This window comes from Haemaphysalis longicornis, unplaced genomic scaffold (genome assembly GCF_048455015.1).
Source record: "Haemaphysalis longicornis isolate Haplotype H1 unplaced genomic scaffold, Haemaphysalis longicornis Haplotype H1 scaffold_129, whole genome shotgun sequence".
NCBI classification, from domain to species: domain Eukaryota; kingdom Metazoa; phylum Arthropoda; class Arachnida; order Ixodida; family Ixodidae; genus Haemaphysalis; species Haemaphysalis longicornis.
The window spans coordinates 560,330-580,849 of NW_027526232.1; the positions used below are offsets into that span (position 1 = coordinate 560,330).

The 20,520-nt window shown below is 48.9% G+C and overlaps 1 protein-coding gene and 1 pseudogene across 1 annotated transcript; one reads left to right on the top strand and one right to left on the bottom strand.

Annotated features, from left to right (window-relative positions):
* Positions 1–5,185: 5,185 nt before the first annotated feature.
* On the top strand, positions 5,186–11,080 carry LOC144163661 (uncharacterized). Its single transcript, XM_077694456.1, has 3 exons — positions 5,186–5,341; positions 7,958–8,567; positions 10,452–11,080. Exons 1-3 carry the CDS (start codon positions 5,302–5,304, stop codon positions 10,795–10,797), a joined length of 996 nt encoding a protein of 331 aa, XP_077550582.1. The 5' UTR covers positions 5,186–5,301; the 3' UTR covers positions 10,798–11,080.
* Positions 11,081–11,347: 267 nt separating this feature from the next.
* Positions 11,348–13,509, bottom strand: LOC144163658 (uncharacterized; annotated as a pseudogene).
* Positions 13,510–20,520: the final 7,011 nt, after the last annotated feature.

Genomic DNA, 20,520 nt, shown 5'->3' on the forward strand with positions numbered 1-20,520 from the left:
GGCCAAACTTCGGCTTCTTTGAGTGCGGTGATAGTACCCATGTCTTCACCCATGATAGTCATCGAACACGGCCAGCTTAGCGAAGCCGAATTGCGCGCACGGGGATCCTGGGTCTATGAGTCAATGGTTCGATGCCTAATTGCGTGACAGTCGAGCTTTTTTGTGGCAGCTATTATTGAGGTCGCAATAGGTGAAGCTTGGCTTGGGACGAGCCGTTGCACAGCCGACCACCCCTTAGCGCAGGCAGAACCAGCTAGAGGACTGGTTACGCCCTCCATTTTTGGTGCTCCCGTTTGCCGTTGTATGTACTTACGAAGACGACGTGGCACTTATTTTGGTTTGGCGGATACGCAAGAATGTATTTTCCAAGCATGAGGGAACTTCTTTTCTGCCACCACATTACCCATAATGCCATTTACCAACCGTCAGCTTACGTTCGAACAGTCGCACCCTTTTCTCAGCCCACTTTGCTCCGTGAGTTTCGCGAGCATTGGGGCCGATCAACTGCCCACAACGATTTCTGCTGTACCGTGCCGGTGTTCTTCACCACTTACGGACATTCTGCGTACGGCTGCCATCGTGACGGCAGGCAGCCCTGGGTGCCTGAAGGGATCATTAAGAGAAAATATAACTTCGTTTACTTTAAATGTACTACCCTCTGGTAACCCACTTAGCTCAATTGGAGCCCTGAACAACATTTTTTACTCCAAAAAGTGCGATAAATATTCTAATTTTTAATATTTTGATTCTATAAGATGTCAGCAGGGACTCAATAGATAGAAGGCAGCTTTTTCAGGACTTTAAAGGTCTATGACGACGTCATGGAGCGTTTTAAGGCCAACTGCTCTGATAATTTCGACGAATAAAAACCTTACTTTAGTGTAGTTTGCAAGGTACAAAATACGACATAACTACACGTGTGTACGGCGCAAACGAGCACCCAAAATTGGCGACTTTGAAGCAGAACTTAAAATCACCGCTGCCATTACGACGAGCTTGCTGGCCGCAAGGTCATTTCTGTTTCATGGCTGCTTGCGCGATCCCCCGGCAGGGGCAGCGTCGCCTTCGACCTAGCTATTTCAAACAATTCCAACTGATGAACAACGCATCTCACGACGCTGCTATTTGGTTTGATGGTACATTCTTTAGGTTCAGTATAAATTGGGCCTAGGTGGAATTTGAGTGCAGTTGACCGTTAACCCCTGTTTCTTTGTCCGGCGTCTTACCACCTAACCATAGCAACCCGGGCGTTGGACGGCACCTCTTGTTTATATTTCCCAGGTGTAGTGTTTGCCGCGTTTCTTCCAGGTATTAAACTGTGCTTCAGGCACATATAAATGGCACATAGGTCGTCCCTTCATTCTTCTGTGCGCAGTGTGTTTGAACAGTCGTGTGTACGTAGGAGTTCCTTTTGTAACTTTAAGTATGTCCTTCACCCCAATCAGGCGTAGAAAGTCGGACAGCTTGCCAAGCTGATCTTGTTTCTTAAAGTGCTCTCTCTCTCTCTCTCTCTCTCTCTCTTGCGGTTCACTTCATTGAGAGAGCGCCAAATACCAGCCTAAAAATATATGGTAAGGGGAGACTGAAGTGATTTGTAAACATTGCGGGATTACTAGCGCAAATTGTAATCCGGAGTCCATAGGCTATGTGTTGACGAGTCTCAGCGCGTTTACGCGAATTTATTTATTGGAAAAATCAATTCGAAAATGCTGTCCTCCTCTCTGCACCCTCGCCCATTTTATGTGGCGTTTTTGTGTGACGTCAGGAGATGAGTTGGTAATTGGCTGCGTTACTGATCGGCTCGCCGACCTTCCGACAGAATCGCTCGGCCCAGCGTTTAGTCCTCCGGTCGCCGACGGGTCGTCGCAATTTGCTCGCTCAGTTGAAACTAAGCCACAACACGTTTTTAAATGGAAGAATGTGCCTTTTTTTACTTTTTTATTTTGTACACTGTATTAAGCTCCGACCCGCAAGTGCAAATGCGACGCTTTGCTGTCTGGTACGCTAGTAGGAAAATCTAAGGCCACTTGAAGACGGGAAAAGAGTCAGCGAAGCCAATATAGCTACTAAGGAAATCAAATAAACTGAAACTTTTACCGTACAGCGCAAAACTAGGGACCAGGAAGCACTTTTTTGTGCTGGCTGGACAAGCACAGCGGTCAGCAGCACGGCCACACATCTGCGAACGCTTTTCCGTCTTAGAAATGCAATTGCTAGACGTGAGATATTGTGGAAGTTTGGAGGACGCTTACTGCACGAGCGTTATTCAACAAATAGTCATCTAAGGTACTTGAAATGCTAAAACTAAATAAAAGTGTAAACTTGCTATACATTCTACACCTTATATATCCAAACTCCGCAGCGCTGGCTCCTGACCGAGTGGTATGAAGCGCTAGTATTGTTGTTTTGCAAGTCGCAAGTTCGAATCCCCGAGGTTACCTGCTTCTTTTGTAAGTTGATTTTTTTCGTTTGCGGCCGATGTTTTCTAAACTGAGTTCACCATTTTCGGGCTGTAACGAGCTGCTCCACGAGCGAGTTCGCAGAACGCGCGCAGACTGACACTGACGGGCTAGCGAGTTCTTGTTGGCGTGCTGTTGCCATAAGCACCGACTACTTCCCGGCAGTGGGCATAGGCCAGAACCAGCAGAGCCTTGGCCTGGTGCAAACACGCTTTTTACGATACAGGCATGAGTGAGGCAGGCTTCGAATATGCGGGTAAAGCGCATGGCATTTGAGCGTCTGCGGTGACGCGGAAGGCGTTGATTCACTGCGTAGGCCTCGGCTAATGATTGCTACGATTCCAAGCTGTCCTGGGAGGCTTATCTTAGGCACTTTACAGCCGACAACATGGCAGAAGCGCGGTATTTCGATTACTGAGATATCGAGAATGCCCATCCAACGATGCCGCCAGATGTCAAGCATGTTGTTAACAGAACCGAAAACGAAACTTGTTTAAAGGCTAACCTTGGAAATCGTCCAACCAAGGTGCATCTTCTCCTGTCGTCACAGCCTTTAGTTGGTGCGTCCGCCACAGACTGCGAATAGGTGTTTTTCTTATTTCCCGTTTATAGAACGATTACCGACTTATCAACCGAATAAACGATGCAAAGTGTGGTAATTTGAGCCAGTCTACGCAGTGCAAGCAAAACGGGGGCGTCACAAACTCACTTGAGTGTCCCTTTAGGAGATGTGTATTGGGATGGTTTAAGCAAATGTGTTCGGGAATGCAGAGAACACAATATCTATAGGTCCAATAAAATAGGAGAAAGCTTGGTGCCTCCATAACGACCTTGCTGGACACGCAAGGTTCGCAACAAGCCGGACAACGGGACAGTTGGGTGTTCGTTCTTTCAGTGCTCCCGTTTGTCTCCGTCTCTTCATACCCCAGAGAACACGTTCGCTTCGTATTTTTCGGTGTTTGTTCACCCGCCGAAGTGTCATGTTAGTTGTAAAAAGAATGAGAGGTTGTGACCGCGAGGGGATGATAGGGGTCATGGGCCTCCTATTTGGTGTAATAAATTTCGTTCCTCAATGAGAAAAACGATCGCAACTTCTCTCCCCTTGTGTGAACAATGGCTTGGGATTTCATAACGTGTCACCATCTCATACCGATATCCGCCATCCGCCATGAGGAGCGAAATAATGCTTCCTGTTCAAAAAGTTGGATCATGAGGGATGACGTCCTACAGAAAGAATGCCCTGAGAAATATCGCGTTATAAATTCTTCACTGTAGCATATGTTAACAACTGGTCTTCCAAAAAGGGGCCGCTGGACATTTTTGGTGATGGTTTTGTCCACCGCTCTTGCCTTTTAGCGCATTTCTTTTATATTTCGTGATTGGGATCCGCAGCTACATCTATACTTTCAGGGCAACTGTAGTAAAGCACTGCACCTATTTTGTGTCGCCCTAAATGTCGAGAAATCATTATTTGTCTTGAACGTGACAGAGAGATGAGCTGAGACACGTATGAACGCTACGCCATGCACCCAAAAAACTGGGGCCCCGTTTAATTCCACGCTCGTGCGTTCGTGGCGGCCTGCGCACAGGCGGCGCGTGGCCAGCACTCATTGCTTGTCGCTTAGCCACAGCGCCATTGCTCTTGCAGCGCCCGGCTGCGGCAGCAGACGACCCGAGCCGCTGGGGCGCTGCCACAATTTCTTTGCCTCGATCGAAGAACCACTGCCACTGTCCCAGAAGAATCCAGATTTCTTGGGCTCACTAGCACAGCGCCTCAGCCACTGAGGAATTGTGGCGGGAGAAATTGTGGCCACTACAACAATTATTCATGCCAAAAATTGTGGACCTGGCATATAGAGAAGTTTTCATTGCAGGCACAAACAGGGCAGGCAAAAACGTAACGCAGGCAGAAACAACACCGCAGGGGTGCACCAGTTAGTGCACAGGAGCCGTTGACCTCTTATAATATCTCGACTATTCGTTGCATTGGGTATTTCCGCATAGCTTTGGAAACGTGGATATGGCCTCGTGCGATATACAACGACAAAACTACTGCGTTTCGAATGACAAAATTACTAGTTTTGTCGTTGAAACTACTAGTTAGTTACCGACGACGGAACTACTGCGCAGCGCTCCTCGCCAGCCAGCTGGAAACTATACGCACAAGGCTGTTTGTGTCTGCGCAAAAATTTTCTAAAGAACTCGTCACTGAGCTTAACAGAAATTGTTTACGGAAAGATACCAGAAACATGGGCGCACGTTTACGTGTAAATGCGAGCGTGAATTCGCTTGAAATCTGCTTAGCAGGACGTACAGGTGCCTTTACTTTACAAGTTCCTTTTCTGCTGAAGAATTTGAAGGACACTTGAGGCTTTTCTCGTCCACTAAAGTATTCTCGTCGACCGCCCGCACACGTTGGCGCTGGCCTTATTCTTTGTCGACATGAAGTATTACAAAAGCAGGCTATTCTTCTAGCGCGACGTAACGTTCGAAAACAGTTGAGTGTGCGCCGAGGTGACGTCCATGCCTTGACAGGTAAGGTCTATAGGACAATGCGCACAGGAATGGGGGTGGGGGTTGTTTCTCAGGATTCACAGAAGACCTGCTGCAATTCGTCAAAAAATAAAACTAAGGCTTTCTTTCGGAACTAGCCAATAGCATGTCGCTTCAAATTTAGCACAACTGTGTACTGGCCAACTGTGTTCCGGTCAGCAGCGTGTTTTATATATTGCTCTCGACAGCTGCTCCGTAGCAGTGCATTTCAGCACTCGGATCTATCACATCGTCCTTTTCGGTCGACAACTCAAGACCGTTGCAGCGGAGGACGCGGCACTTCGGCACAATGCGGGCCTTTATTATCTTAGCTGTTTGTTTCGCCTACGGTAAGGACGCACTTTATAACAATCCTTTGGACAGAGTGACAGTCGTGAAAAAAATCATTAGCCTTCTTCATGTAACTCCGATTACTCCGATTACAACAAGCCTTAACGAAATTAGTTTAAATTTTGCACATTTACGGCACTCAGTTCAAGTTGACTCTGGAAACGAGGAAACCTTGAACTAAAAAAAAACCCTCAGTGTATTTTCCGAATTCTGGAGATTGTTGTGAATTTTAAAAGATGCGCAGCGAGCCTTTCGTTCGTGCTTCATTCCTGGAGGTATCTATTCCAAGGCAAAAATTAACTTAAATCGCCTGGGCGTTTTTAGCATTTTCTAACTTCACGTGTTCGGTGTCTCAACGGCGGCTTCCCACCCAAAGCAGGCGTTCGTTTTTGGTTGAAAATTTGTTTCTGGTTTCAGGTTGAAGATTCAGGTGCTGACACGGACGCCCACCTCCCCAAAACAATTTGTTTTGTAGAATAGATACAGTACATCTGTTAAAGTATGTCTACAGTATGTCTTGCATTGAGCTGGAAGCGCGAATTTAAATGCCTAGATACTTTTTCTATCCCTATTCAGTAGTTGCTGCTATCGAAGAGCGAGCGCAAAAATACTTGTTTATGTATACTACAAAGACTGTCTTGCTTGAAACTTTCTTATGCAACCCACCACAAATTTTGCGGTGTCTGCTCGGCGAGTGACGAAACTGCACTTTGAAATTCCTTTACTATTGCAATGTGTCCTGTTGTGAAGGGCATAAAGCACAGTTATCAAATATTTACATTACTAAATCTGCTGCGGTCTTTTGCACACTCGTACATAGGTACATTCGCGAACGACAGCAAGCACCTGCGGTTGTGTAAGGCCATACGCTGTTACCTTAAGCCTAAAGCCCAGAGGCTAACTTCTAACGAGCTCAGCGCAAATACTTAACGGCAGCGCAGAGACTTAACGTCTAACAAGCTTGGGTGGTACGCGCAGTGAAAGGGCTTTCAGGGGGTTGTGTTTTTACATCTTTATATAACAACAGCGCAGCCGAAGTGCGGACGAAATTAAATAGTGACACAGACAAGCCCCAACACAATATACTAATCAAAATTAGAGGTCGCATGCGTAGCAGGTTGAGGCCTTCTTTTGGAGTGAATTACAGTGACAGTTCGGGACATCTTTTGGCTTAACATTAGAGATATTAGGGCAACGGTGAGCTTCTCAGTATAACGTCGTTAACACGTAGCGGTCACTTTGCGAACAAAGACTCGCGTTTCTTCGCTTGTCGCCAGATTAAAATTTTGGCCCATCTAACGTTAAGACACAAAAACCATTAAGGCAAGCCCGCGCAGGTGTGTTCACCCGAGTTTGGCCCCGGATGATTTCTAGTTTTGTGAGTTCAATATTCAAATTATATTACGCACTCACGGAGCACCGCACACCCGCGGTATGCTTTCGGCCAATATTTCCCAACGAGTTTCTCATTCTCATTAGTCGCAAGCCGCACACGTGGCTGCCAAGGCACCAGGCAGCATGTGGACACAGTCGCGTTCTCACCCGTTTCAGCAGTCACTTTTGCTCGCTTTAGCAGCAGCATTCCTTGCCTGTTGCTCATTTCATCAATCATCAGCGTCAGCATTTATTCGCTCACCATCCTCTTTGCACCTACTCGGCGCTGCACTCAGTTCAAATTTTATTGTGGGTTCGGAGGCTTGGTGACGGCCGCGTCGAAGGCGGAAAGCGGCGAAGGACCGTGAAGGGAGTCCCTTCCCGAGCAAGAGGCCTGCAGCAGGGGCGCCAAGACAGCGCCACCTTTTACAGCTCGGCCTCACATCAGCTCTGAATTCTCGTTCCTTTGCCGTTTTACACTCGCTGTGCGACTGCAGATAAATGGGGCCACACATGTGCACCTGAAAAGCGCGTGCCCTTAACGTTGTGTCTAGCACGTGTACAAGGCTGGTCACGCGTAGATTTTTAACCCTATGAATCTTTTGCCTTGCATTCCGCTATACCGAATTTTTTAACAAAAATACCGCCCACAAATAAAACTGGTTGCAAATTCTACACCTACATTAAATCGAAGTAATACTTGAACGCGCGGATGAAAGCGTGAACAAATGTTAAGCACGCCGTTTATTGTGTGGCGCTAAGTGATCTCGGAATGACGCATTTTGGTGGCTATCTATATTGCTCGCGCTATGCTCCTAAGTAATCGCCCAATTTCACGCTATACTGGCGAATAGAAAGTGCAGGGGCGCTAGGAATTTGCATACTATATAGAAGTGTTCGTGGCGTGGCTAATCAAGACTTTGTAAGTCTAACTATAATAAACAGGGGGCTGTGTGTATGCCGTTTTAAAAGCGGGCTGGCCGAACACAATGGCGCATTGGGCAATGTACGTGCCTCGGTTAATAGTTCACCGGCAACTCTTACTTGTTGGCGCATTGCAAGCAGCTGACTTTATAACTGCTAATGACTCTCCGGGCAGCTGTTTCAGAGCCCACCACTTACATGTTTTATTGTGGTTATGTGCCACATACAACCCAAAGTTATGTAAGGAATGGCGGTCCTTAGTGTGCACAATTCGCAACAAATATGTCACGCTCTCAAACACGTTAAAACTCTTTCAGGGTGCGCCGGTGAACTTACACAGAAAGGAATCACTCCTGGGCAGGCTGAAGCTGGCGGCCCTGTCGCTCCTGGTGGCATCGGCCCCGGTGTTTCCATGGGACCGGGTGGTGGTGATGGACTAGGCAATGAAATAGGAAACGAAATCGGTGGCGGAGTTGCTCCCGGAGCCGGAGTTGGTCCCGGAGTCCGAGGTGCACCTGGGATCGCACCCGGCCTTGGGGGCCCTGGCGTGGGCGGTGTTGGCGGAGTCAGTCCGGCAGGCGGCGATCTCTTCATGCTTCTCATTCAGCAGACCATCCAAGTGAACGGAATGGACCCGATGAGGATACCGAATCAGCAACTTCCATTCCAGAAGAAATTCCTCCTCAAGAACTACCGCGGTACCCTCTTCACATATGGCACCGTCATGTTTGGCCTCCACAACTTGAGGCGCACCGGGCCTTGCTTTGTAACCGTGGATAACACCGGCATGCGCCTGGGCCTCAACTTGGGCATCAGCCACGTTTTCGTCAACTCAAGCGCCACTATTAAGTTCCACACGGGCGAGAAGCACAAGATCCTGGTGCAGTCCTACGTGAGAAATGTCCGGGCTGTTCTTGAGATCGCACAGTAAGTAAGCGAGAACACATACACTAACTCGCTCGTGCAAAGATTAACATATCACGCACCTGCACGCAGCAATACCCTGAAACGCGTCAACAAACAAAGCTCAGGGAGAAACATCCAAATTATATTGACAAAGTTGGCATTTTGCACGAACGGAACAAATGCAGGCAGTGGGATAGTGTTATGGAATGTTGCCGGTAACGAGATTCTAGAAGGAACCAGGAGCGATTCGCGTCCTGCCATGCTCTGTGTTCCTCGGTTACATTAACAGAATATTAAGAAATTCGTAAAAAAAGATAACACCCCGATACCACCTGAATTCCACTTTTGAGGTGAAAGCGCAGGCCGTTTGCCACGTACTCATTGCGTATTCTTAAGCCGGAAAATTTAACCATGCAAACTGATGTACCACTGTTTACGTCCTGTCCGCCCTTTGAAGTATGTCCTCATTATCTCGGTTGGTAGCTTTGTGAGTTATTTTTTATTGCATTCAAAACGTATATTTGGAACATTTTAGCACTCTCAGGGTGTACCAAGAGTTTCCTGGAAATTCTCTGTGCAACCGGCTACGTGTGTAACATAACGTGACTACAACTAGCCAGTAATGAAAATGCTCTAGGTTTAGTCAAATATGCGTAGTTGTTTATTTCAACCACTTTCCCGAAATTTGACAAGATGTTTTCTCTGCTTTTCGAGCATCGCCAACACGCGCTAGACTTACAGCACCAGTTCGAACACACCTTTAGGCATGCCGGCGCAATCCTACTTTCTCCACTTATGTGCTGTCTTCTATACCCCATTCCCGTGTTCGCTACTGAAAATTAGAAAGTTTATACAGCTTGGTGATTTGGCCTAAATCGGCCAAATGATGGCGCTTTGAATAACCTTCATGCAAACATTGAAAGCAGCCTAGTAACACATGACATCTTAAAACATGCTGAAAAAAAGGCCAATGCGAAACGGACTGGAAAAAACTGTCCGCTCTTTTTCCTTTTTAATGGTAGGCGGCAAACACCGTAATCTAATGTTCTTGAACTGTTCCAAAAATTCTTGCAGGCGATAACCCGTTGTATAAAGAATACTTGAAACACTATTAGCAGATATCGGTAGATTTGTGAGCGTAGCTTTGGACAGGGCGCTACTTGTATAGCCTTGTTTTTTGTGCAACTGCTACAAATTACGAGATCTGTTTCTAGGACGAGCCAGGTTAGACAATGGGCTTTTAGTTCACCTTAGGCGGGATGAACGCTTCCATAAGCAGGCTATTGAGTATTTTTTTATTTTTAATTAGTAATCGTACGGCAGTATACCAAATGTAACAACTTTACGACGTGAGAAATGTATTTAAAGCAGCAAAGATGTGTTTAAGTCTTGTGCAGGTATATTTTAGTTCCCAAAGCTCATGAAAACATCGACGCATTTGTTTGTACTAGCAACCCTTCCATGCGAGAACCTATTTTATACCTCTGAAATTCAAGTAATGGCGGCATAAAGTTTGGAAGCGCACTAAAACTAGGCGTTTTTACTTACTTTGTCCACAAGTTTTCCAAAGCTATGAACTGTGCTGTATACCTCATTACTGCCAATTGAAGCGAAAACATAATATCAATGATTTTAAACTTACCTTTTTAAGTTTAAAAAACCGTCTCACTGCGCCTATGAGGCAAGAAACCAATGTAGTTTAGTGTGCACTGTGCGTTTTTTGCAGCGCGCTGACTGAACTGGTTGGTCAGTCAAACGTTCGGTGTGCCTCTCGTGTGTATGTATGTACGCTAGGTGGTCCGCGGGTCAGTTACGCCACTTTGCTTTTGCGGTTATAGATTTTTGAGACTACCCTGAATCTTCTCTAACACCTTTGTTTTGCTGTTTTTTCTTTCTTACCCACAGGGTTAGTCCGACACTCATCAAGGTGACGAACTTCAGAATCAAGAAGCTCGTGGGATTTGAACTCCGACTGAGGCCAATTGGCCAGGTGCCCAGAGCCTTCCGCGCCTTCCTGAAGGCGGTTCAGACCTTCGTGGAGATTACTGTCAAGAGGCGGCTTGAACCCCTCGTGCGTGACGCCATCAACGTTCAGATCAAGCGACTCCTGTACGAGCTGTCGGAACAGGCCCGCCACAAACCCCGCCCAACGGACGTCCTAGGCCTGCCACCAGCGTCTCGAGATGACATCGGCGGTGGTCCCGAAACCAATGCGCTTCCAGGCGCAGAGGCTGGCCAAAGCAAACTATAAACAGCTTGCGAAAAAATTAACGGCTTTTAAAGCATACACACCGAATAAATATTCAAGAGAAATGGTTCATTGTTGCATCTTTAACGGAGCTCACTTCTCACTCTGTATAATCGCTAGATAGCGTCTGACTCTAAACCTGTCGGTTTACGGAGTGACAATTGCGAATGATTAAAAAGGTTCAAACTCTAAATTGGTGTTGTGCGCACCGTTATAATTACGAATGATTAAAAAAACTGTCAAAATCACAAGATGATTTTGACAAAGTAAACAATGTTAACCCTTTTTTTTATTTCAAGCTAAACAATGTCTTCTGTGTGTTTTCTCAAAATTGACTGTGCCAGTAGCCCACAAACAAAAATAGGGCTGGTTGTGCTGTTATTAAGGGATTTATTATTCACGTAATTAATTAGAACATCTGTCAATTGAAAACTTCATGTTGACGAGCGAGCGAAGCAACTTTATTGAAAATGCCTGCAGAACGATTAGCCCTCTCATGTAAGGTAGGCGCCACCGTGACGCGGCCATGACGTCTTCCCGGCTGTTGGCGCCTCTACTCCGGCCGCGGCCTCACTACTGCCTTTGGTCGACTGCGCCTGCCCCTGTTTTGGGGTGGCAGCCTCCCTCCGGTTTCACTCGGTCGTTGCCTTTCGAGGGCCGCCGAGATCTGCTGGACGGCCTGGGCTTGGACTTCTTGATCGTAGCACCGCATTGCGGCCTCGAGCCGCGGCGGGATCGTTGTGATCGTTGTAGCTTGCTGCGGGTTCTTGGCACAGTCCCAAAGGATGTGAGCCGCAGTGGCTCTCTCCTTTCGGCACACACAACAAAGGTCACTTACATAAACACTCGGACATATGTGCTTCAGCAGAACCGGGGTGAGTAACGACCCTGTATGTAGTTGTCGATATATTACTGCTTCCTCACGGGTCAAGCCCGGATGAGGTGGTGGCATAGTCCTTCTATCTAGTCTGTACCACTTCACGATTCCATTGTAAGATGTCATCCTGTCCTTGGTTTCCCACCACCACGTCGGGTCGACCGCAGTAGCAGCGGCACGGTTGGTTAGTCCTCGCGCCGCCGCGTTCGCCGTCTCGTTGTGGTTTGCGTTGCCGCTATCCGAGACATCACTGCCCATGTGCGCTGGAAACCACTTAATCGCAACAGACCTACTTTCACTCGCGAGATCGACCGCACGCAACACACGTGCGGCTTCACCACACACTCTTCCTCTGGCGTAGTTTTTCACTGCCGTCCTAGAATCACAGAGCACAGTCGTGCACTCGGGGTCGGCAATGGCTAGGGCAATGGCCACTTCCTCTGCTCGATGCGCCGCTCGAGTCCGCACACTCGCCGCCGTCCGTGTAGCACCGGTCGCTGCCCCTACAACTGCTGCGGCGAATGCTCTTCTGCCGTCTGGATACTCTGCCGCATCCACAAACACAGCACCCCTGTCTTTGGCATGGAGATCGATGAGCGCCTTGGCCCTTGCCGCCGCCGCTCCTTGTTGAACTCGGGGTTCATATTTCTTGGCACAGGACATACCCGCAACCGTCTGCTAATTGCTTCTGGTGCATGCACGTCTGTATTCTCGGGTCCCCGTTCCTTTGGCTACAGGCCTAGGTCACGCAGCACTTGTTTACCCGTTCTTGTTTCCGATAGCCGCACGAGCTGGGCGGTCCTCTGCGCCTCGGCGATTTCTTCCAAGGTGTTATGCACTCCCAGGGCCAGGAACGTTTCGGTGCTTGTCCAGTCGAGAAGTCCGAGTGCTGCCTTGTACGCTTTGCGTATGAGCGCGTTGATCTTACTACGCTCGCATTGCCTCCAGTTGTGGAAAGCAGCAACGTACGTAATGTGGCTTATAGCGAAGGATTGCACTAGCCGGGTGAGGCTTTCTTCCTTCATGCCTGCTTTTCTGTTTGACACCCTCTTTATGAGGCGAATTGCCGTGGTGACTTTGGCCGCGAGACGGTTCACCGTCTCGCCGTTCACTCGTTTGCGCTCAATCAGCATACCCAGCACTCGGATCTTCGCTACCTCCGGGATCGTGTGACCGCCGCTCGTCCTGATCTTGATTTTCTCTTGCTCTCTCGCAGGATCGTTGCCTTTCGCCTTCTTAGCGGCATCTTTCGGTGGAATCACCAGCAGCTCGGACTTGCTTGGAGAGCAGACCAGCCCGGACCCGCCCAGCTGCTCTTCGATAGCATCATCCGCCTCTTGCAATGCACCCTCGATGTGTCCGTCGCTTCCATCTGGGACCCATAGCGTTATGTCATCGGCATAGATGGTGTGTCGGACCCCCGCGACTCGCGAGAGCCGCTCGGCCACCCCAATCATTACAAGGTTGAAAAGTAATGGCGAGATGACCGAGCCCTGGGGGGTCCCGACACTGCCGAGCTTCTTCTCTTTGAGCCGCAGGTCCGCGGCGTTGATCTCGGTGGTCCGCCCCGTCAAGAAATCCTTGATGTACGCATAGGTTCTGTTGCCCATGTTTAGCCGCGACACCTGGGCCAGGATTGCAGAGTGCCTCACTTTGTCGAAAGCACTCTGCAGGTCTAAACCCAAGATGGCTCTGTTGTCTTGCGTGTTGGTAGTGTCATCGAGGATTTCATTTTATAGTAGTAGCATGGCGTCCTGAGTTCCGAGCTTGTTTCGAAAACCGATTACGGTGTTTGGATAGAGCCCCGAATCTTCCAGGTACCTCTGGCACCTGTTCATGAGAACATGCTCCAACGCTTTGCCCACACAGGATGTAAGCGAGATCGGCCGGAGGTTCTCAATGTTGGGTGGCTCGCCCGGTTTGGGAATCAAGATGGGCTTCGGAGCTTTCCATTGCCGGGGCAGTGACCCGGCTCGCCAGCATTTGTTGAAGTATGCCGTGAGGTTCTCGATGACCACTTCATTAAGATTTTTCAGCGCTCTATTTGTAACCCGGTCGGGACCAGCGGCGGATTTGCTGTTGAGATCGTGCAGAGCAACCCTCACTTCCCATACTTCAATGTCTCGATCTAGCCACTCGTTTGCTTCGCCTTGGTAGTCCGGGTGCGTCTCTGTGGGAGTGACCGGCAGATACTTATTGTCAAGGCGTTTCTTCACCCCATCTTCCCCGTGCTCGGTCAGTGCCCTGTGGACGATGTTGGCCACGTTGTTGTGCTGGTGCGTCTTGGTCGAGGTCTCATCCAAAAGATGTCTCAGCATACTCCACGTCTTGCCGCAGGGCATCTGGCCGTCCGCCGCGTTACAAGCCTCATTCCACTGCTGAGTGCAAAGCACTCTGCTGTGGGACTCGATCTCTCCGTTGAGTTCGGCGACCTTCTTGCGTAGCTTTCTGTTTGTCCGCTGCGTCTTCCATCTCGCCAGGATGGACTGCTTGGCTGCGATGAGGTGAGCCAGGCGGCTGTCGACCCTTTCGATACGCTCGTCCGTCTCGACTTCCTTGGTGGCCTCTTCTGCCTTCTTTACAATCTGGGTGGACCACTCCTCAATGTCTGTAATTTCGGTCTTCTCCTCGGGTAACAACCTCCGAAGGGCTTCCCAATCCGTAAGTCGATGTTTCCGAAAGCTTCTGCCGACTTCTTCGTCGCCACCGAGCGGGACAGTGACCTCCACAATGTAGTAGTCACTGCCCAACACGTGCCCCGTGTTTCGCCATTCAAAGTCCCCCGTACCGCTGCCGTTACCCCTGACGAAAGTGAGATCGGGCGTTGTGTCTCGGGTGATCGAGTTGCCGATTCTGGTAGGGTATGCTGGGTCGGTTATTAGATTTAGACCCAAGTCAGTAGCATCTTGCATTAAGTCCCTGCCCTTTGCCAATGTTTTGTGGTAACCCCAGGCTTGATCGGGCGCGTTGAAGTCCCCGCAGATTACCAGCCTGCTGTCGGGCCCCGCGACGTTGCATGCCTTGTGTAACAGTGCTTTGAATTTCTGCTTTCCGTGTGACGGGCTACTGTACAAGTTTACCAGAAAAGTGCTTTCCTTCTTCTTTTTCCCCGTAAGCACTTCTACCATGGTGTGCTCAATTGTGCTCTTGCCCAACAACTCGTGCTCGACGTACGTGAGGTTTTTCCTCACCAATGTGCAAACTCCTCTGCCACTACTGCCAGCCACCGCGTTGACCAGAAAAATCTCTTTTGCATGTTTTCCTAAGCCATATCACCACATGAGTCGCCAAAGAAGAAAATGAGCTTCATAGTTCCTGTATTTGTAGATTTACAAGCTTTCCAATAAAACATGGTCAGTTGTAGGGTTTAATGCGCCAACGCAACGCAGTCGATGAGGCGCTCCGTAGTGGAGGGTTCCAGTTTGATTTTGACCACCTGGGGATCTTTAACATGAGCCGAAATCTCGTCCACGCGGGCGTTTTTGCTTTTCGCCTCCATGAGAAACGCGGCCGCCGCTGCCGGGAATAGAACCCGCGTCCTCGTGCTCAGCCGCGCAATGCCTTAGCCACTGAGCCACCGCGGCGGGTTTCGGAATGAAACTAGGACCTCCGCTATTTTTTACTAAATGCCAAAATGTTCTTTTCAGGGAAGCTTCTTCTTCTTTGTTGCGTTCAGTTTAGCTGAAAAGCAACAGCCGTGATGTCTGTCTCAAAAGGCATCATTTAGAATATTCCCCCGAAAACTAACAGTATTGGTTTCATTCCTTATGCGCTAGAGGAACTTTCGTGTGATGGCATTATTTGACACCACCAGGGCCGAAACCGTTCAAGGAAAAAAATGCGAAGCTCAATAGTGATCGTTCAAGTGTAACTGCGCGTTCAATGCCGTGGTGTCGCTGCTGTTTTATAACTGCCTGATATTCTGAAGGCTGTGTGTCCGATTGTAGTGTATTTGGGGTCAAATGACTTTTTCTGGTGATAGTGATCAAGTTCATTGACCATGCTCACGGCTTTGGAAAACGATATAGCCTTTGGGGGTAACACTTTATATCGCAGCGCGTTGAAACACGACTTGCAATTACTTAAAGCGATAATTTTCCACTTCGTGGGAAAACAGGCTGGGCGGCTCCGGCGCAGAAGTGCAAAGGACACTGGTTAAACTCGCAGAGATGGCCCTGTCGAGCATCCCATGAGCTCCGGAGTAGGGATTTCTCATGGAAGTAAAGTTACCTTCTTCTTTTAATTACTCAAACGGTGTTTAAAAAAAGGAGTGAAAATTGAGCGCGAGGTAGGTCATATGCCACCTTTGTTGGCAGGAAAGGATGGACACAGACACAGAATGCTCTAGTCGGTTGGAAAAGACAAACTTATCGGAGTTTGGGGAATTCCCCAGAAAACATTATAATATTCAAAGTTATAATTCCAACAACATAAATAATTACAGAAACAGAACCGCGAGGCCAATACAGCAACATAAAAGACAAATAGAAGGCGCTCCTAAACAATTAAAAACACAGACGAACCGACGAAACTCGATCTATTTATCCACTGAACTCTCGACGCGATGCTATGCAATGAGCTATGCAATGAGAGCCTAACTAGACCTACCCAGTCACTGTTGTGGTAACGTTGGCTCGTGGCCGTCGCGGGTTTGCTGTAGTACAGTGGAGCTCGTGCTCAGTGAGTCGTGGTGAAGACACACCACTGGTACTGCCCTTTCTAGAGGTCGGAGCTCGCCGGCTGCTCCCGCCGTAGCCCTGCAGCACGGGAGCAATGAAGCTTCGCCGTTGTGGGTGGCGTCAAGCAATGTGTCGACGGAACGGGGAATAACGCCACACAAAGGCACTCGCCCGTTGCTGCTAGGGCAGCAAAAACGCAGGTTGGTGGTGCCTCGGGGAGACTGGAACTGGTGCGGCTACGGTACGCTCGCACCGAGGCTCGATCGCGACGTCAATGCTCCCGCAGCGCCACATCTGCCCTGCTCGTCCTGGAGAACTCAAGCCTTTTCCTCACTCTGCTTCGGAATCTCCCCTCCACCTCCCGGCTCTTTGTGCTCTTGACTTAAAATCATGGAGGAAAGAAAAGTTTAGGAGGGAGCATCACGTGACAATCGTGAAGCCTAGTCATAAAAAATAAAAAGGAAAGACTGATGGGAGATGTTCTATTCACGTGACAGGCAAGCGGTAGTTCTTTGCGCCTCATGTGGCCCTTCGCCGACGCTGCGTGCGTGCGTCTATCCGTTTGGTTGCCGGGCCGTCCGCGTATTCGACTTTCGGTGACGAGTCGTTGCGCGCAGCTCTGCCTGCAACCCGAAACGCGCAGCGGCCTGATCGCGCGGGCAAAGTGGTCGGACGGGAGAGGCAGAAAACATCTTTGTTTACTGAGCTTTCGGACCCGTCGAAGTTCACGCCGCAGTCGGAGAGTTGTGTGCCTCCGCCGCGTGCAGAAGTGAAGATGATCTTTTCAACTTTGCCGCTCAGACAAAGTTGAAAATAAAATCAACTATTTCAACCCTTTTTTTAACCATCTATTGCCAAGGTGCAGTCAGTCCACAATTCAGCAAGGTCCCTCCCAGGCGTAATCTAGCATGTTTTTTTTTTTCATATACGTATCGCACCGATCGAGGGGTCCTCAGCGGACAAACAGCCGGCGTACTGCTTGCGACGCGAGGTGGTCTCACCCAACATAAGGGTTCTGAACCCTTTGTTTTCCAGTGCACTGAAGTAGATAAAACGTACCACCACGCCGGAGCACCGAAAAGGCGAACGTATGCAAAAGCGCGCGCGAGCGAAATTAAAGCTAGTCTCACCACCTCCCCGCCGACACGACACTCGTTACGCGCGATAACTCAGCAGAATGCCAAACGCAAACGTCACAGCACACCTGGCAAACACCGCGCAGCTGTAGGCCGCTCCATGCTTGTGAATGTTTACGGCGGCGCGTTCGAGCGATCCAACGTCAGAAGTGAAATTCGGCTTGCAGCTCGTGTGGGTGCTTCTTAAGAATGCGATCGAAGTCTCGCCTTGCTTTGAACAGCGACAGCGGCAGTACTTCCCCGATACGAAGCTTGGAGCGCAACGCTGGCGAACAATCTTGTACGGCGCCTTCGGCGACGGCGCTCGCCTCCACCTCCACCGGCAGCCAGCCGGAGCCACTAAATGCTACCGCGGGCCTGAGCGTGGTGGATTTTCCATAATGCATTGTGCGGGAGGAGCCCAAGAAGAGGAGAAAGCGGCTTCAGAGGAGGTTGGCTTGCCGAAGCTGGGCCGCCTGACGTCATGCTCCCTCCCAACATTTTTCTTCCTCCATGCTTAAAATCTTTCCTCTCGTCGTCGCGACGTCATCCTTCACATGATCAGGGGAAATACAGCGCAGCTATCCGACGGACAAAAAGAAGGCGGCTGGAAACACAGGAGCGCTGACCTACCACCGCGGCCTTTCATGCATTTTATTTTTAAGTTGTCCTGCAGTTCACCCCCAGCCACGTGTGCTTTGGTGATACGGAAACGGGTTTCCTGACTACTGGAAGAGTCACTAACCGAGCCCCAGACGTAGAGGTCTCACAGCACGGGACACAAAATGCCCGCGAACCCCTGCTTACTTACAGCGACATTGCCGCACACTACCACCCTATCACTCGTCTCTCCCAACGCCGCTAGCCAGATTATGAAGAAAATTGCAAGCAAATTGCCTCCCCATAGGACACGCACTCCGCCAGAACTATTCTAAAATTTATCCACACCCACGCTTCCCGCCATCTCGTGCTCGAGATACCATGAAATACGCTATGTGGTTATGCCCTTTTTTACCGCTTTCTGTTTAAGCAACGCTCCCAATACCTGGCTAGAGGTGACCGGGAGCTCCTCGCGCGAGCTTCAGCTACACTAGGACCACCACTAGGGCAGCCCAAGAGAACTTTACGAACCTACTCCACCTAAGAGGCATCTACTATGACTGCGCCTCGCAGGAAATGTTGCTCTCTCTCTCTGGCGGAACTCTCTGATTGCGCTTGCCTCTGCCGTTCGTGTCCATCTCCTATTTGAAAATGATTCCGTTTTTATGGCGGGATGCAGCATTACCAAAGCCATACCCAGGTTTCTCGCTCAAAATTCTGACCTCTCAGGAACATAGCGAAAACCACTTCAGGAAAGTGATAGTTGGCATAAAGCAAGACGCTTACCTGAAGATGAAAACGCTAAAATAACTTTCCAGGATTTTGAATATTTTTTGTGTAATTCTCTGTCAAATCTTACTCCCCATGCATTTGTATGGGATAGTTTGCATGCCTCAGGAACAAAGTCGCAGAACATGCGAGTCTTGAAACTGTGCGCAAAGCAAGATTTCACCCCCAATTTCAGCTGCGCAAAATTACTGTACATTTCGCTAAATAACTACAGAGTAATCACTGTTGAAAGCACTGCCATGAGAAGGGAAGCTGCACATTCGAAGTTTTAGTGTCCCCAGTGAGGGCGTTGTACGACAACACTCCATGCAGAAAAGCCACCTTTCTCGTGCGATGATGACGAATAATCGTTGGTAAAGAGGAAGAAAACACCGTTCCCGGCACCGGGAAAGAAGTTGTGTCGCTCATGTTATGAAGGCGGCGTCTGTCCGATTGCTCCATTTCAATATGTTTCAGCAGGTACCGATTCGGGCTGTACACCCAAACGTTAGGCCTATTGAGTGCATACCCGAGAGTTGCGGTGGGTATTCTAGAAAAGCGGTATGTGCCTCCAGAGTAGGCATAGTCGCAGTGTGGGATTGGCCAGCAAAAAAATGTATTAAGAGAAAGCTTCTTGTTCAACCATCGTCTTCGTTAGATGAAGGGGTGGCGATGATGGTGGTGGTTTTGGTGGTGGTGATGATGACGATGATGAAAACCTAATTGCCGTCTCTGTTCAGGCGGAGTCACTGCTTTTGAGTGGCAGTGTCCTCGTCCCTTCGTGCAGAATGTTTAGCCTACTTCCTTGGTGCGACTTTCGACTTCCACGCCTTAGTCGGCTGCGGGGATATGGGCAGCACCTCTCTAAAGGGATTGCTATTGTGTCGCCCAAGATGTTAGAAGTAAATCTGTACTGACAAAATCATTACGAACATGCCTGATGAGTATTTACGGTCTAGCAGAGGCTAATAACTAGCGAAGCCGGGTAGTCATAATTTCTAATCGGTAGAACGTGCATTAAGTTATCGATTCTTTGTCAGAAAGGTTAGTCCCCGGTGATGTTGTGCACAATTATGAATTCCTAAGTGTTGTCACTACATGGACTCTTATTTAAGACGTGTGGTTATAGAAAATTGCCGGAACTGGTGTTTGAGTAGAACTATCACAAAAACTACGCCTGTCGTACACTACATCGACTACACACGCATGTCACCGGTTACACTAAAAGACTAAGATCTTCAGGATGCCCTACCGCCAAGCAGTGTTATACGCTTTCGTAAGGTCGACGAATACCGTCGCGCAGTGCTGCTTGTGCATGAAAGCATCTTTGATGTATGATTGTAAGGCCGCAAGTATCGTCGGTAAATCGTTTTGGCAGCAAGGCTGCCTCGCAGCTCTTAAAAAGACCACTATATTTTATGAATATGAGTACCTTGTTCATTATATTCTCAAGAAGCTTACATAGGCAGGCTGTTAGAGTGATGGGCTAATAACTTGAGGGCACGAGGCATCCTTCCCCTAAAACAAAAACGCCAATTACTATGCCCTCCCTCTAAGTCCTGGGAGGCCGCCCCGAAGTCCACATAATTGTATATATGTAAGAAGTGTTTATAGAGCGTTTGCCTTATTCTATACCCCTGGAGCTGAACGTTTGTACGTGAACCGAATAGCGTTGAGCTCACAAAGC